Source organism: Pristiophorus japonicus, chromosome 8 (assembly GCF_044704955.1).
Source record: "Pristiophorus japonicus isolate sPriJap1 chromosome 8, sPriJap1.hap1, whole genome shotgun sequence".
Lineage (NCBI taxonomy): Eukaryota > Metazoa > Chordata > Chondrichthyes > Pristiophoridae > Pristiophorus > Pristiophorus japonicus.
This window is the reverse complement of record NC_091984.1, coordinates 3,189,506-3,206,512: the sequence shown is the minus strand read 5'-3', so window position 1 is coordinate 3,206,512 and position 17,007 is coordinate 3,189,506. Positions and strand designations below refer to the sequence as shown.

The window sequence follows — 17,007 nt, the reverse complement described above, 5'->3', positions numbered from 1 at the left end:
CCCTGTAACCCCCTACACCCTCCCTATCCCTGTAACCCCTCCCCCCTACACACTCCCTATCCCTGTAACCCCCTCCCCCCCACACCCTCCCTATCCCTGTATCCCCCTGCCCCCTACACCCTCCCTATCCCTGTAACCCCTCCCCCCTACACCCTCCCTATCCCTGTAACCCCCTCCCTATCCCTGTAAACCCCTCCCCCTACACCATCCCTATCCCTGTAACCCCCTCCCCCCCACACCCTCCCTATCCCTGTAAACCCCTCCCCCCTACACCCTCACTATCCCTGTAACCCCCTCCCTATCCCTGTCAACCCCTCCCCCCTACAACCTCCCTATCCCTGTAACCCCCTCCCCCCCACACCCTCCCTATCCCTGTAACCCCCTCCCCCTACACCCTCACTATCCCTGTAACCCCCTCCCTATCCCTGTCAACCCCTCCCCCCTACAACCTCCCTATCCCTGTAACCCCCTCCCCCCCACACCCTCCCTATCCCTGTAACCCCCTCCCCCTACACCCTCCCTATCCCTGTAACCCCCTCCCTATCCCTGTAAACCCCTCCCCTCTACACCCTCCCTATCCCTGTAACCCCCTCCCCCCCACACCCTCCCTATCCCTGTAAACCCCTCCCCCCTACACCCTCCCTATCCCTGTAACCCCCTCCCCCCCACACCCTCCCTATCCCTGTAACCCCCTCCCTATCCCTGTAAACCCCTCCCCCCTACACCCTCCCTATCCCTGTAACCCCCTCCCCCCCACACCCTCCCTATCCCTGTAGCCCCCTCCCTATCCCTGTAAACCCCTCCCCCCTACACCCTCCCTATCCCTGTAACCCACTCCCCCCTACACCCCTCCCTATCCCTGTAACCCCCTCCCACCCTACACCCCTCCCTATCCCTGTAACCCCCTCCACCCTACACCCTCCCTATCCCTGTAACCCCCTCCCCCCTACACCCCTCCCTATCCCTGTAACCCCCTCCCCCCTACACCCTCCCTATCCCTGTAACCCCCCCCCCCTACACCCCTCCCTATCCCTGTAACCCCCTCCCCCCCTACACCCTCCCTATCCCTGTAACCCCCTCCCCCTACACCCTCCCTATCCCTGTAACCCCCTCCCCCCTACACCCCTCCCTATCCCTGTAACCCCCTCCCCCCTACACCCTCCCTATCTCTGTAACCCCCTCCCCCCTACACCCTCCCTATCCCTGTAACCCCCTCCCCCCTACACCCCTCCCTATCCCTGTAACCCCCTACACCCCTCCCTATCCCTGTAACCCCCTACACCCCTCCCTATCCCTGTAACCCCCTCCCCCCTACACCCCTCCCTATCCCTGTAACCCCCTCCCCCCTACACCCTCCTTATCCCTGTAACCCCCTCCCCCCTACACCCCTCCCTATCCCTGTAACCCCCTCCCCTACACCCTCCCTATCTCTGTAACCCCCTACACCCCTCCCTATCCCTGTAACCCCCTACACTCTCCCTATCCCTGTAACCCCCTACACCCTCCCTATCCCTGTAACCCCCTCCCCCCTACACCCTCCCTATCTCTGTAACCCCCTCCCCCTACACCCCTCCCTATCCCTGTAACCCCCTCCCCCCCACACCCTCCCTATCCCTGTAACCCCCTCCCCACTACACCCCTCCCTATCCCTGTAATCCCCTCCCCCCCACACCCTCCCTATCCCTGTAACCCCCTCCCCCCTACACCCCTCCCTATCCCTGTAACCCCCTCCCCCCTACACCCTCCCTATCCCTGTAACCCCCTCCCCCCTACACCCCTCCCTATCCCTGTAACCCCCTACACCCCTCCCTATCCCTGTAACCCCCTCCCCCCTACACCCTCCCTATCCCTGTAACCCCCTCCCCCCTACACCCCTCCCTATCCCTGTAACCCCCTCCCCCCTACACCCCTCCCTATCCCTGTAACCCCCTCCCCCCTGCACCCTCCCTATCCCTGTAAATCCCTACACCCCTCCCTATCCCTGTAACCCCCTCCCCCTACACCCTCCCTATCTCTGTAACCCCCTACACCCCTCCCTATCCCTGTAACCCCCTACACCCTCCCTATCCCTGTAACCCCCTCCCCACTACACCCCTCCCTATCCCTGTAATCCCCTCCCCCCCACACCCTCCCTATCCCTGTAACCCCCTCCCCCCTACACCCCGCCTTATCTCTGTAACCCCCTCCACCCTACACCCTCCCTATCCCTGTAACCCCCTCCCCACTACACCCCTCCCTATCCCTGTAACCCCCTCCCCCCTACACCCCTCCCTATCCCTGTAACCCCCTCCCCCCTACACCCCTCCCTATCCCTGTAACCCCCTCCCCCCTACACCCCTCCCTATCCCTGTAACCCCCTCCCCACTACACCCCTCCCTATCCCTGTAACCCCCTCCCCCCTGCACCCTCCCTATCCCTGTAAATCCCTACACCCCTCCCTATCCCTGTAACCCCCTCCCCCTACACCCTCCCTATCTCTGTAACCCCCTACACCCCTCCCTATCCCTGTAACCCCCTACACCCTCCCTATCCCTGTAACCCCCTCCCCACTACACCCCTCCCTATCCCTGTAATCCCCTCCCCCCCACACCCTCCCTATCCCTGTAACCCCCTCCCCCCTACACCCCGCCTTATCTCTGTAACCCCCTCCACCCTACACCCTCCCTATCCCTGTAACCCCCTCCCCACTACACCCCTCCCTATCCCTGTAACCCCCCCACACTCCTCCCTATCCGTGTAACCCCCTCCCCCCCCACATCCTCCCTATCCCTGTAACCCCCTCCCCCCTACACCCCTCCCTATCCCTGTAACCCCCTCCCCCCTACACCCTCCCTATCTCTGTAACCCCTCCCCCCTACACCCCTCCCTATCCCTGTAACCCCCTCCCCCTACACCCTCCCTATCCCTGTAACCCCCTACACCCTCCCTATCTCTGTAACCCCTACACCCCTCCCTATCCCTGTAACCCCCTACACCCTCCCTATCCCTGTAACCCCCTCCCCCTACACCTTCCCTATCCCTGTAACCCCCTCCCCTACACCTCTCCCTATCCCTGTAACCCCCTCCTCCTACACCCTCCCTATCCCTGTAACCCCCTCTCCCCTACACCTTCCCTATCTCTGTAACCCCCTACACCCCTCCCTATCCCTATAACCCCCTCCCTTCCTATCCCTGTAACCCCCTCCCCCCCTACACCCTTCCCTATCTCTGTAACCCCCTACACCCCTCCCTATCTCTGTAACCCCCTCCCCCCCCACACCCTCCCGATCTCTGTAACCCCCTACACCCCTCCCTATCTGTGTAACCCCCTCCCCCCAACACACCTCCCTATCCCTGTAACCCCCTCCTCCCTACACCCCTCCCTATCCGTGTAACCCCCTCCCCCACTACACCCTCCCTATATCTGTAATCTCATACACCCCTCCCTATCCCTGTAACCCCCTCCTCCCTACACCCCTCCCTATCCGTGTAACCCCCTCCCCCCCTACACCCTCCCTATCCCTGTAACCCCCTGCCCCCCTACACCCTCCCTATCCCTGTAACCCCCTCCCCCCTACACCCTTCCCTATCCCTGTAACCTCCTCCCCCCTACACCCCTCCCTATCCCTGTAACCCCCTGTCCCCTACACCAGATAGGGAATGGAAGACCAACAGGAAGAGCAGTGCAAGGAAGGTAGTGCAGGAGTCCCCTGTGGTCATCCCCCTGCAAAACAGATACACTGCTTTGGGTACTGTTGAGGGGGATGACTCATCAGGGGAGGGCAGCAGCAGCCAAGTTCATGGCACCATGGCTGGCTCTGCTGCACAGGAGGGCAGGAAAAAGAGTGGGAGAGCAATAGTGATTGGGGATTCAATGGTGAGGGGAATAGATAGGCGTTTCTGCGGCCGCAGCCGAGACTCCAGGATGGTATGTTGCCTCCCTGGTGCAAGGGTCAAGGATGTCTCGGAGCGGGTGCAGGACATTCTAAAAAGGGAGGGAGATCAGCCAGTTGTCGTGGTGCACATTGGTACCAACGACATAGGTTTAAAAAAAGGGATGAGGTCCTACGAAACGAATTTAACGAGCTAGGAGCTAAATTAAAAAGTAGGACCTCAAAAGTAGTAATCTCGGGATTGCTACCAGTGCCACGTGATAGTCAGAGTAGGAATCGCAGGATAGCGCAGATGAATACGTGGCTTGAGCAGTGGTGCAGCAGGGAGGGATTCAAATTCCTGGGGCATTGGAACCGGTTCTGTGGGAGGTGGGACCAGTACAAAGCGGACGGTCTGCACCTGGGCAGGACCGGAACCAATGTCCTAGGGGGAGTGTTTGCGAGTGCTGTTGGGGAGGATTTAAACTAATATGGCAGGGGGATGGGAACCAATGCAGGGAGACAGAGGGAAACAAAAAGGAGGCAAAAGCAAAAGACAGAAAGGAGATGAGGAAAAGTGGAGGGCAGAGAAACCCAAGGCAAAGAACAAAAAGGGCCACTGTACAGCAAAATTCTAAAAGGACAAAGGGTGTTAAAAAAACAAGCCTGAAGGCTTTGTGTCTTAATGCAAGGAGTATCCACAATAAAGTGGATGAATTAACTGTGCAAATAGATGTTAACAAATATGATGTGATTGGGATTACGGAGACGTGGCTCCAGGATGATCAGGGCTGGGAACTCAACATCCAGGGGTATTCAACATTCAGGAAGGATAGAATAAAAGGAAAAGGAGGTGGGGTAGCATTGCTGGTTAAGGAGGAAATTAAGGCAATAGTTCGGAAGGACATTAGCTTGGATGATGTGGAATCTATATGGGTAGAGCTGCAGAATACCAAAGGGCAAAAAACGTTAGTGGGAGTTGTGTACAGACCTCCAAACAGTAGTCGTGATGTTGGGGAGGGCATCAAACATGAAATTAGGGGTGCGTGCAATAAAGGTGCAGCAGTTATAATGGGTGACTTTAATATGCACATAGATTGGGTTAACCAAACTGGAAGCAATACAGTGGAGGAGGATTTCCTGGAGTGCATAAGGGATGGTTTTTTAGACCAATATGTCGAGGAACCAACTAGCGGGGAGGCCATCTAAGACTGGGTGTTGTGTAATGAGAGAGGATTAATTAGCAATCCCGTTGTGCGAGGCCCCTTGGGGAAGAGTGACCATAATATGGTGGAATTCTGCATTAGGATGGAGAATGAAACAGTTAATTCAGAGACCATGGTCCAGAACTTAAAGAAGGGTAACTTTGAAGGTATGAGGCGTGAATTGGCTAGGATAGATTGGCGAATGATACTGAAGGGGTTGACTGTGGATGGGCAATGGCAGACATTTAGAGACCGCATGGATGAACTACAACAATTGTACATTCCTGTCTGGCGTAAAAATAAAAAAGGGAAGGTGGCTCAACCGTGGCTATCAAGGGAAATCAGGGATAGTATTAAAGCCAAGGAAGTGGCATACAAATTGGCCAGAAATAGCAGCGAACCCGGGGACTGGGAGAAATTTAGAACTCATCAGAGGAGGACAAAGGGTTTGATTAGGGCAGGGAAAATGGAGTACGAGAAGAAGCTTGCAGGGAACATTAAGACGGATTGCAAAAGTTTCTATAGGTATGTAAAGAGAAAAAGGTTGGTGAAGACAAACGTAGGTCCCCTGCAGTCAGAATCAGGGGAAGTCATAACGGGGAACAAAGAAATGGCGGACCAATTGAACAAGTACTTTGGTTCGGTATTCACTGAGGAGGCCACAAACAACCTTCCGGATATAAAAGGGGTCAGAGGGTCTAGTAAGGAGGAGGAACTGAGGGAAATCCTTATTAGTCGGGAAATTGTGTTGGGGAAATTGATGGGATTGAAGGCCGATAAATCCCCAGGGCCTGATGGACTGCATCCCAGAGTACTTAAGGAGGTGGCCTTGGAAATAGTGGATGCATTGACAGTCATTTTCCAACATTCCATTGACTCTGGATCAGTTCCTATGGAGTGGAGGGTAGCCAATGTAACCCCACTTTTTAAAAAAGGAGGGAGAGAGAAAACGGAATTATAGACCGGTCAGCCTGACATCGGTAGTGGGTAAAATGATGGAATCAATTATTAAGGATGTCATAGCAGTGCATTTGGAAAGAGGTGATATGATAGGTCCAAGTCAGCATGGATTTGTGAAAGGGAAATCATGCTTGACAAATCTTCTGGAATTTTTTGAGGATGTTTCCAGTAGAGTGGACAAGGGAGAACCAGTTGATGTGGTATATTTGGACTTTCAGAAGGCTTTCGACAAGGTCCCACACAAGAGATTAATGTGCAAAGTTAAAGCACATGGGATTGGTGGTAGTGTGCTGACATGGATTGAGAACTGGTTGTCAGACAGGAAGCAAAGAGTAGGAGTAAATGGGGACTTTTCAGAATGGCAGGCAGTGACTAGTGGGGTACCGCAAGGTTCTGTGCTGGGGCCCCAGCTGTTTACACTGTACATTAATGATTTAGACGAGGGGATTAAATGTAGTATCTCCAAATTTGCGGATGACACTAAGTTGGGTGGCAGTGTGAGCTGTGAGGAGGATGCTATGAGGCTGCAGAGCGACTTGGATAGGTTAGGTGAGTGGGCAAATGCATGGCAGATGAAGTATAATGTGGATAAATGTGAGGTTATCCACTTTGGTGGTAAAAACAGAGAGACAGACTATTATCTGAATGGTGACAGATTAGGAAAAGGGGAGGTGCAAAGAGACCTGGGTGTCATGGTACATCGGTCATTGAAGGTTGGCATGCAGGTACAGCAGGCGGTTAAGAAAGCAAATGGCATGTTGGCCTTCATAGCGAGGGGATTTGAGTACAGAGGCAGGGAGGTGTTACCCTACACCCTCCCTATCCCTGTAACCCCCTACACCCTCCTTATCCCTGTAACCCCTCCCCCCTACACCCTCCCTATCTCTGTAACCCTCTCCCCCCTACACCCCTCCCTATCTCTGTAACCCCCTCCCCTCTACACCGCTCCCTATCTCTGTAACCCCCTTCCTCCCCCTACACCTTCCCTATCCCTGTAACCCCCTCCCTCCCCCTACACCCCTCCCTATCCCTGTAACCCCCTCGCCCCCTACACCCTCCCTATCCCTGTAACCCCCTCCCACCCTACACCCTCCCTATCCCTGTAACCCCCTCCACCCTACACCCTCCCTATCTCTGTAACCCCCTCCCCCCAACACCCCTCCCTATCCCTGTAACAACCTCCCCCCTACACCCCTCCCTATCCCTGTAACCCCCTCCCACCCTACACCCCTCCCTATCTATGTAACCCCCTCCCCCCTACACTCCTCCCTATCCCTGTAACCCCCTCCCACCCTACACCCTACCTATCCCTGTAACTCCCTACACCCCTCCCTATCCCTGTAACCCCCTCCCTCCAACACCCCTCCCTATCTCTGTAACCCCCTCCCCCCTACACCCCTCCCTATCTCTGTAACCCGTCCCACCCTACACCCCTCCCTATCCCTGTAACAACCTCCCCCCTACACCCCTCCCTATCCCTGTAACCCCCTCCCCCTACACCCTCCCTTTCCCTGTAACCCCTCCCCCCTACACCCCATCCCTATCCCTGTAACCCCCTCCCACCCTACACCCCTCCCTATCCCTGTAACCCCCTACACCCTATCTATCCCTGTAAGACCCTCCCCCTCTACACCCTACCTATCCCTGTAACCCCCTCTCCCCTACACCCTCCCTATCCCTGGAACCCCCTCTCCCCTACACCCTCCCTATCCCTGTAACCCCCTCTCCCCTACACCCCTCCCTATCCCTGTAACCCCCTCTCCCCTACACCCTCCCTATCCCTGTAACCCCCTCTCCCCTACACCCTCCCTATCTCTGTAACCCACTCCCCCCTACACCCCTCCCTATCCCTGTAACCCCCCTCCCTCCCCCTACACCCTCCCTATCTCTGTAACCCACTCCCCCCTACACCCCTCCCTATCCCTGTAACCCCTCCCGCACTACACCCCCCCCCATCCCTCTAACCTCCTCCCACCATACACCCTCCCTATCTCTGTAACCCCAACTCACCCTACACCCCTCCCTATCCCTGTAACCTCCTCCAGCCCCACAACCTCCCGAAATATCTGCGCTTCTCTAATTCTGCCCTCTTTTCCATCCCCAATTTTAACCACCCCGTCATTATCGAACATGCCTTCAACTACCTAGGCTCTAAGCTCTGGAATTCCCTCCCTAAACCTCTCCACCTCCTTTCTCCTTTAATACGCTCCTTAAAACCAAGCTTTTGCTCATCTGCGCTAATATCTGGCTAGGTGTCAAATTTTGTCTGATAACACTAGTGTGAAGCGCCTTAGGGCATTTAATTAAGGCGCTATATAAATACAATTTTGGCAACTTGTGCATCTCTCACTCCCTTCACCCCACCATTGGCGGCCGTGCCTTCAGCCGTCTCTGTCCTAACCTCTGGAATTCTTTCCCAAAACCTCTCCGTTTTCTACATCTCTCATCGAGAATCATAAAATCATGCAGCACATGTCATTCGGCCCGCCGTGCCTGCGCTCCTCTTTGAACGAGCTGTACAATTAGTCCCCCCTCCCCAGATTTTTCCTATAACCCTTCAAATGAGTCCTCTTCATGTACACGTCCAGAATTGGACACAATACTCCAGCCGAAGCCTGACCAGAGATTTGGAAAGGTTTAGCAAGACGTCCTTGCTTTTGTATTCAATGTCCCTATTTACAAAGCCAAGTATCCCATACGTGTTTTTAACCTTCTTTAAGTAGGTCCCCAAAGCCAAGCTTTTGGTCACCTATCCGAATATCATCCCCTGTGGTTCAGTGTCAAATTGTATCCAATATCACTCCTGTGAAGCGCCTTAGGACATTTCACTACTTTGAAGTTGCTATATAAATGCAAATTGTTGATAATGAATCTTTTATTCATCATAATCCACCTTGATTTTTATTTTGCCAGAATCATATTTTGGGGATAAGAGTTCAAATGCAGGGAACAGAAGCCTGTTTACGGTTGCCTCGGCCCAGAGCACTTCTTCGCTGAAGGGTTTTAACGATACCAGGATAGGGAAGACGCCTGTGTCTACCACCAGCAGCAGTCGCAATACTAGACCCGCCTGCAAACTTCGTACTCCCCAAACTGGTCATTCAGGTTCACTGATAATGATTTTAGTTTTAATCTTTTATCACGGAGCAATTCAAACGTATTCATTTTCGGGCCCAGTGGTTCATAAAGTTACTTGCCTGTTTCTAAATTTGTTTTGTTATCAAAGCAAAAATGTACATTGGATGATAAAGACTTATTAGGTGGCTAATAGAGGTTTTGATAGAGTACCTAGGGGGAGAAATTTGTGCGGCCTGGGGATGGTGCTAAAGTGCCATTGCCAGCTGTAACGACAACTGGTGCCTGTTCCAACGCCGCATGCCATATCGGTATTGCCAGTAGTGCTGCCGGTAACCTTGATCGCCAGCAATTGCCGTAAGAACATAAGAATTTGGAGCAGGAATCGGCCATTTGGCCCCTCGAGCCTGCTCCACCATTTAATAAGATCATGGCTGATCTGATCTTGGACTCGGCTCCAATTCCCTGCCCCTCCCCATAACCTTTCAATCAAAAATCTATCTATTTCTGCCTGAAATATATTCAATGACCCAGCCTCCACAGGTCTCTGGGGCAGAGAATTCCACAGATTTATGACCCTCAGAGAAGAAATTCCTCTTCATCTCTGTTTTAAATGGGCGACCCCTTATTCTGAAACTATACCCCCTAGTTCTAGATTCCCCCACGAGTGGAAACATCCTCTCTGCATCTACCCTGTCGAGCTCCCTCAGCATCTTATATGTTTCAATAAAATCACCTCTCATTCTTCCAAACTCCAATGAGTATAGGACCAACTTGCTCAACCTATCTTCATAAGTCAACCCCCTTCATCTTCGGAATCAACCGAGTGAACCTTCTCTGAACTGCCTCCAATGCAAATATATCCTTCCTTAAATACGGAGACCAAAACTGTACGCAGTACTCCAGGTGTGGCCTCACCAATACCCTGTACAGTTGTAACAGGACTTCGCTGCTTTTATACTCCATCCTCCTTGCAATAAAGGCTAACATTCCATTTGACTTCCTGTTTACTTCCTGTACCTGCTTACTAACTTTTTGTGTTTAATGCACAAGGATCCCCATGACCCTCTGTACTGCAGCATTTTGTAGTTTCTCTCCATTTAAATAATAATTTGCCTTTTTATTTTTCCTGCCAAAATAGATAACCTCACACTTTCCCACATTATACTCCATCTGCCAAATTTTTGCCCACTCACTTAGCCTGTATATATCCCTTTGCAGAATTTTTGTGTCCTCACTGCTTGTTTTCCCACCCATCTTTGTATCATCAGCAAACTTGGTTATAGTACACTCGGTCTCTTCATCCAAGTCATTAATATAGATTGTAAATAGTTGGGGCCCCAGCACCGATCGCTGTGGCACCCCACTAGTTACCGTTTGCCAACCGGAAAATTACCCATTTATCCCGACTCTCTGTTTTCTGTTAGTTAGCCAATCCGCTATTCATGCTAATATATTACCCCCTATGAGCTCTTATCTTGTGCCGTAACCTTTTATGTGGCACCTTATCAAATGCCTCCTGGAAATCCAAATACACCACATCTACTGGTTCCCCCTTATCCACCCTGCTCGTTACATCCTCAAAGATGCCATGATAGACTTTATGGCATCAGTGAGTGTGCAACACTCACTGGAAGCCCGATCTCCCAACTTCGTTTTAGCCAATGTACTTAGCGGCTGGAGAAAGCAACAACAGCTTCATGTGGCGTGCAGCAGCAGGAAGCCGGCTGCAGTGATGGTATTTAAAGGGGTCCTCACCAATCAATCACACCTGTCAGGGTTTTGCAGTTTAAGTGGCTGTGTGCTACTTTTGAGGTTCTTTGGTATCTATAAGTTCTGGCAAGTACAAAACTGCCTCATTATTTTTGAAAGGCTTCAAAGTACAACACTTGCTTAAAAATCACTCACTCACTTAATGTGCAGTTGGTGTGTGACCATAGAAACATAGAAAATAGATGCAGGAGTAGGCCATTCGGCCCGTCAAGCTTGCACCACCATTCGATAAGATCATGACTGATCATTCTCTCAGTACCCCTTTCCTGCTTTCTCTCCATACCCCTTGATCCCTTTGGCTGTAAGGGCCATATCTAACTCCCTCTTGAATATATCCAATGAACTGGTATCAACAATTCTCTGCGGCAGAGAATTCCACAGATTAACGAGTGAAGAAGTTTCGCCTCATCTGAGTCCTAAATGGCCTACCCCTTGTCCTAAGACTGTATCCCCTGGTTCTGGACTTCCCCAACATCTGGAACAAACTACCTGCATCTAACCTGTCCCGTCCCGTCAGAATCTTGTATGTTTCTATGAGATCCTCTCTCATCCTTCTAAACTCCAGTTGATCCAGTCTCTCCGCATATGTCAGTCTGGCCATCCCGGGAATCAGTCTGGTGAACCTTTGCTGCACTCCCTCAATAGCAAGAACGTCCTTCCTCAGATTAGGAGATCAAAATTGAACACAATATTCCAGGTGAGGTCTTACCAAGGCCCTGTACAACTGCAGTAAGACCTCCCTGCTCCTATACTCAAATCCCCTAGCTATGAAGACCAACATACCATTTGCCTTCTTCACTGCCTGCTGCACCTGTATGCCAACTTTCAATGACTGATGAACCATGACACCCAGGTCTCGTTGCATCTCACCTTTTCCTAATCTGCCACCATTCAGATAATAGTCTGTCTTCGTGTTTTTGCCCCCAAAGTGGATAACCTCACATTTATCCACATTATACTGCATCTGCCATGCATTTGCCCACTCGCCTAACCTGTCTAAGTCACCCTGCAGCCTCTTAGCATCTCCCTCACAGCTCACACCGCCACCCAGTTTAGTGTCATCTGCAAACTTGGAGATAGTACACTCAATTCCCTCATCCATATCATTGGTGTATATTGTAAAGAGCTGGGGTCCCCGCACTGAGCCCTGCGGCACCCCACTAATCAGTGCCTGCTATTCTGAAAAGGACCCGTTTATCCCGACTCTGCTTCCTGTCTGCCAACCAGTTCTCTATCCACGTCAGTATATTACCCCCAATACCATGTGCTTTGATTTTGCACACCAATCTCTTGTGTGGGACCTTGTCAAAAGTCTTTTGAAAGTCCAAATACACCGCATCCACTGGTTCTCCCTTGTCCACTCTGCTAGTTACATCCTCAAAAAATTCCAGAAGGTTTGTCAAGCATGATTTCCCTTTCATAAATCCATGCTGACTTGGACCGATCCTGTCACTGCTTTCCAAATGCGCTGCTATTTCATCTTTAATAATTGATTCCAACATTTTCCCCACCACTGATGTCAGGCTAACTGGTCAAAAATGACCCGCTTTCTCTCTCCTTTTTTAAAAAGTGGTGTTACATTAGCTATCCTCCAGTCCATGGGAACTGATCCAGAGTCGATAGACTGTTGGAAAATGATCACCAATGTATCCACTATTTCTAGGGCCACTTCCTTAAGTACTCTGGGATGCAGACTATCAGGCCCCGGGGATTTATCGGCCTTCAATCCCATCAATTTCCCTAACACAATTTCTTGCCTAATAACGATATCCTTCAGTTCCTCCTTCTCACTGGACCCTCGGTCCCCTATTACTTTCGGAAGGTTATTTGTGTCTTCCTTCGTGAAGACAGAGCAAAAATATTTGTTCAATTGGTCTGCTATTTCTTTGTTCCCCATTATAAATTCACCTGAATCCAACTGCAAGGGACCTACGTTTGTCTTCACTAATCTTTTCTCTTCACATATCTATAGAAGCTTTTGCAGTCAGTTTTTATGTACCCGGCAAGCTTCTTCATGTACTCTATTTTCCCCCTCCTAATTAAACCCTTTGTCCTCCTCTGCTGAATTCTAAATTTCTCCCAGTCCTCAGGTTTGCTGTTTTTTCTGGCCAACTTACATGCCTCTTCCTTGGATTTAACACTATCCTTAATTTCCCTTGTTAGCCACGGTTGAGCCACCTTCCCCGTTTTATTTTTACTCCAGACAAGGATTATTTGCCAGTCTATTCTAGCCATTTCACGCCTCAAACCATCAAAGTTACCTTTCCTTAAGTTCAGGATCCTAGTTTCTGGATTAACTCTCCATCCTAATAAAGAATTCTACCATGGTATGGTCACTCTTCCACAAGGGGTCACGCACAACAAGATTGCTAATTAGTCCTTTCTCATTACACATCACCCAGTCTAGGATGGCCAGCCTCCTGGTTGGTTCCTCGACATATTGGTCTCGAAAACCATCCCTAATACACTCCAGGAAATCCTCCTCCACCGCATTGCTACCAGTTTGGTTAGTCCAATCAATAGGTAGATTAAAGTCACCCATGATAACTGCTGTACCTTTATTGCATGTATCCGTGATTTAGAAATATAGAAACATAGAAAATAGGTGCAGGAGTAGGCCATTCAGCCCTTCGAGCCTGCACCGCCATTCAATAAAATCATGGCTGATCATTCCCTCAGTACCCCTTTCCTGCTTTCTCTCCATACCCCTTGATCTCTTTAGCCGTAAGGGCCATATCTAACTCCCTCTTGAATATATCCAATGAACTGGCATCAACAACTCTCTGCGGCAGGGAATTCCACAGGTTAACAACTCTCTGAATGAAGAAGTTTCTCCTCATCTCAGTCCTAAATGGCCTACCCCTTATCCTAAGACTACGTCCCCTGGTTCTGGACTTCCCCAAAATCGGGAACATTCTTCCCGTATCTAACCTGTCCAACCCCGTCAGAATCTTATACGTTTCTATGAGATCCCCTCTCATTCTTCTAAACTCCAATGAATAAAGCCCCAGTTGATCTAGACCCTCCTCATATGTCAGTCCTTCCATTCCTGGAATCAGTCTGGTGAACCTTCGCTGCACTCCCTCAATAGCAAGAACGTCCTTCCTCAGATTAGGAGACCAAAGCTGATTGTTTGATGCTGTCCCCAACCTTACTACTACTGTTTGGTGGTCTGTACACAACTCCCACTAGCGTTTTCTGCCCCTTGGTATTCCACAGCTCCACCCATACTGATTCCACATCATCCAAGCTAATGTCCTTTCTTACTATTGCATTAATTTCCTCTTTAACCAGCAATGCCACCCCACCTCCTTTTCATTTCTGTCTATCCTTCCTAAATGTTGAATACCCCTGGATGTTGAGTTCCCAGCCTTGGTTACCCTGGAGCCATGTCCCCGTGATGCCAATAACATCATACCCGTTAACTGATAACTGTGCAGTTAATTCGTCCACCTTATTCCGAATACTCCTCGCATTGAGGCACAGAGCCTTCAGGCTTATCTTTCTAACACACTTTGCCCTTTTAGAATTTTGCTGTAATGTGGCCCTTTTTGCTTTTTGCCTTAGGTTTCTCTGCCCTCCACTTTTACTTTTCTTCTTTCTATCTTTTGCTTCTGCCCCCATTCTACTTCCCTCTGTCTCCCTGCATAGGTTTCCATCCCCCTGCCGTATTAGTTTAACTCCTCCCCAACAGCACTAGCAAACACTCTCCCTAGGACATTGGTTTCGGTCCTGCCCAGGTGCAGACCGTCCGGTTTGTACTGGTCCCACCTCCCCCAGAACTAGCTCCAATGTCCCAGGAATTTGAATCCCTCCCTGCTGCACCACTCCTCAAGCCACGCATTCATCTGAGCTATCCTGCGATTCCTACTCTGACTAGCACGTGGCACTGGTAGCAATCTTGAGATTAGTACTTTTGAGGTCCTACTTTTTAATTTAGCTCCTAGCTCCCTAAATTTGTCTTGTAGGACCTCATCCCGTTTTTTACCTATATCGTTGGTACCTATATTCACCCTCCCTTTTCAGAATGCCCAGCACCCGCTCCGAGACATCCTTGACCCATGCACCAGGGAGGCAACATACCATCTTGGAGTCTCGGTTGCAGCCGCAGAAACGTCTATCTATTCCCCTTACAATTGAATCCACTATCACTATAGCTCTTCCACTCTTTTTCCTGCCCTCCTTTCCAGCAGAGCCACCCACGGTGCCATGAACTTGGCTGCTGCTGCCCTCCCCTGATGAGTCATCCCCCTCAACAGTACCCTAAGCGGTGTATCTGTTTGGCAGGGGGATGACCGCAGGGGTCCCCTGCACTACCTTCCTGTTGGTCATCCATTTCCTATCTGGCTGTGTAACCTTTACCTGCAGTAAGACCAATTCACTAAACGTGCTATTCACGTCATTCTCAGCATCGTGCATGCTCCTGAGTGAATCCATCCGCAGCTCCAGTGTTGCAATGCGGTCCGTCAGGAGCTGCAGCCGGATACACTTCCCGCACACGTAGTCGTCAGGGACACCGGAAGCATCCCTGACTTCCCACATAGTGCAGGAGGAGCATAACATGTGTCTGAGCCCTCCTGCCGTGACTTAACCCCTAGACAAACTTAATTTGGCAACAACAAAGCTAAAAAGTTACTGATATTGAAAAGAAAAAGAAAAACTACTTACCAATCACCAGCCAATCACTTACCCCCTTGGCTGTGACGTCACCTTTCGATTTCTTTCTACCTCTTTTTTGCCTCCCTGCTGCAGCTGCACCGGCTGGCCTCCCGACTCCCTGGACTCCTCGAGTGTAGGCCTTTTAGAGACCTCCACCGACGCTGCTCCCTGGACTCCCGCCTCTCCGACTCCCCGGACTCCTCGACTCCTCAGATTCCTATTGCTCACCACTTCGTCATCATACCATCCCAGTCTCATGCTATTATCACAGCGTCCTCCTCGGCCCAAAGGTGAAATGAGGGAGACCACAAAATATTCCAAACACCATTAATAAATATATCCATAAACATATCACACATATCTCATGAATTCGAATAACTAATGACACAAATCCTCGAATAACCACTGACACAAATCCTCAATGTCAATGCCCGCAATCCTGGCAGCAACCACGATGCTTTCATCCTGCACCAGACAGTGCCAGCACTCTTCCCGCCATCACATCAAGCTTGAAGGTGGTTGCTCGGAGACAAGGGCTATCCGCTCTCCACCTGGCTCATGACTCCCCTCGGCAACCCCAACTCTCGTGCCCAGCACTCATATAATGAGAACCATTCTGCCACCAGGAACGTCATCAAGCAGACCATCAACTTACTGAAGCAAAAGTTCTGCTGTCTTGACCGCTCGGGAGGAGCGGATGTCACATTTCGTGGTGGGCTGCTGCATGCTCCACAACTTGACCATCATGAGGGTGCAATTCTTGCCAGCAGAGATTGCGGGACCATCTCAGGAGAAGGACGGGGCAGAGGATGAGGAGGAATAGGAGAGAGAGAAAAGACAGCGAGATAATTGGTCTTCAGGACGGACTGTCCGCGACTGGCTCACCAGACTGCGATTCGAATGAATGAAACCTCAGACTCCTATTGCTCACCACATCATCATACCATCCCTGTCTCATGCCATATCCCAGCGTCTTCCTCGGCCCAAAGGTGAAATGAGGAGCACCACAAAATATTCCAAACACCATTAATGAATATATCCACAAACATATCACACATATCACATGAATTCGAATAACTAATGATCCTTATACCTGCCATAGTTGAATAGCTGTCACAATGTGCAAGGTGTGAGATGTGGCTGTGAGTGTTGTTAGGTCGGGATTGTTGTTGGGTGAGTACTGGCGGGGGGTGGTGCATTGAGCAGTGTATGAAACTTGTGGTACAGATGGTGGTAAGTAGCATTTGTTGAAGCCTTCACTCACCCTGGCCACCCGTGTGAGCTTATTAAATTCCTCCAGCACTGAGTGTGGGACATTTGGACCACAGTGCTGCCCATGATGTGATGTGCCTCCTCCCTCCACATAGTCCGGCGGACTTGTGGCGAGGGCCTCCTGCCAGTTGGTACAGGACCACCTGCCTTCTCTCCACTGGTAAAACCAAAGCCTCCAAAACTTCCTCGGAAAATCTCCGGGCTCTCTCCCT

The 17,007-nt window shown here is 50.8% G+C and overlaps 1 protein-coding gene across 3 annotated transcripts in view; it reads left to right on the top strand.

The window, feature by feature from the left end:
* Positions 1-17,007, top strand: part of msh4 (mutS homolog 4) — a 133,179-nt gene that overhangs the window by 22,557 nt on the left and 93,615 nt on the right. For all 3 annotated transcript variants that reach the window (XM_070886454.1, XM_070886453.1, XM_070886456.1), the window contains exon 2: positions 8,930-9,121. In XM_070886454.1, the coding sequence (XP_070742555.1) occupies positions 8,930-9,121 (192 nt within the window). The remainder of the gene's footprint in view (positions 1-8,929; positions 9,122-17,007) is intronic.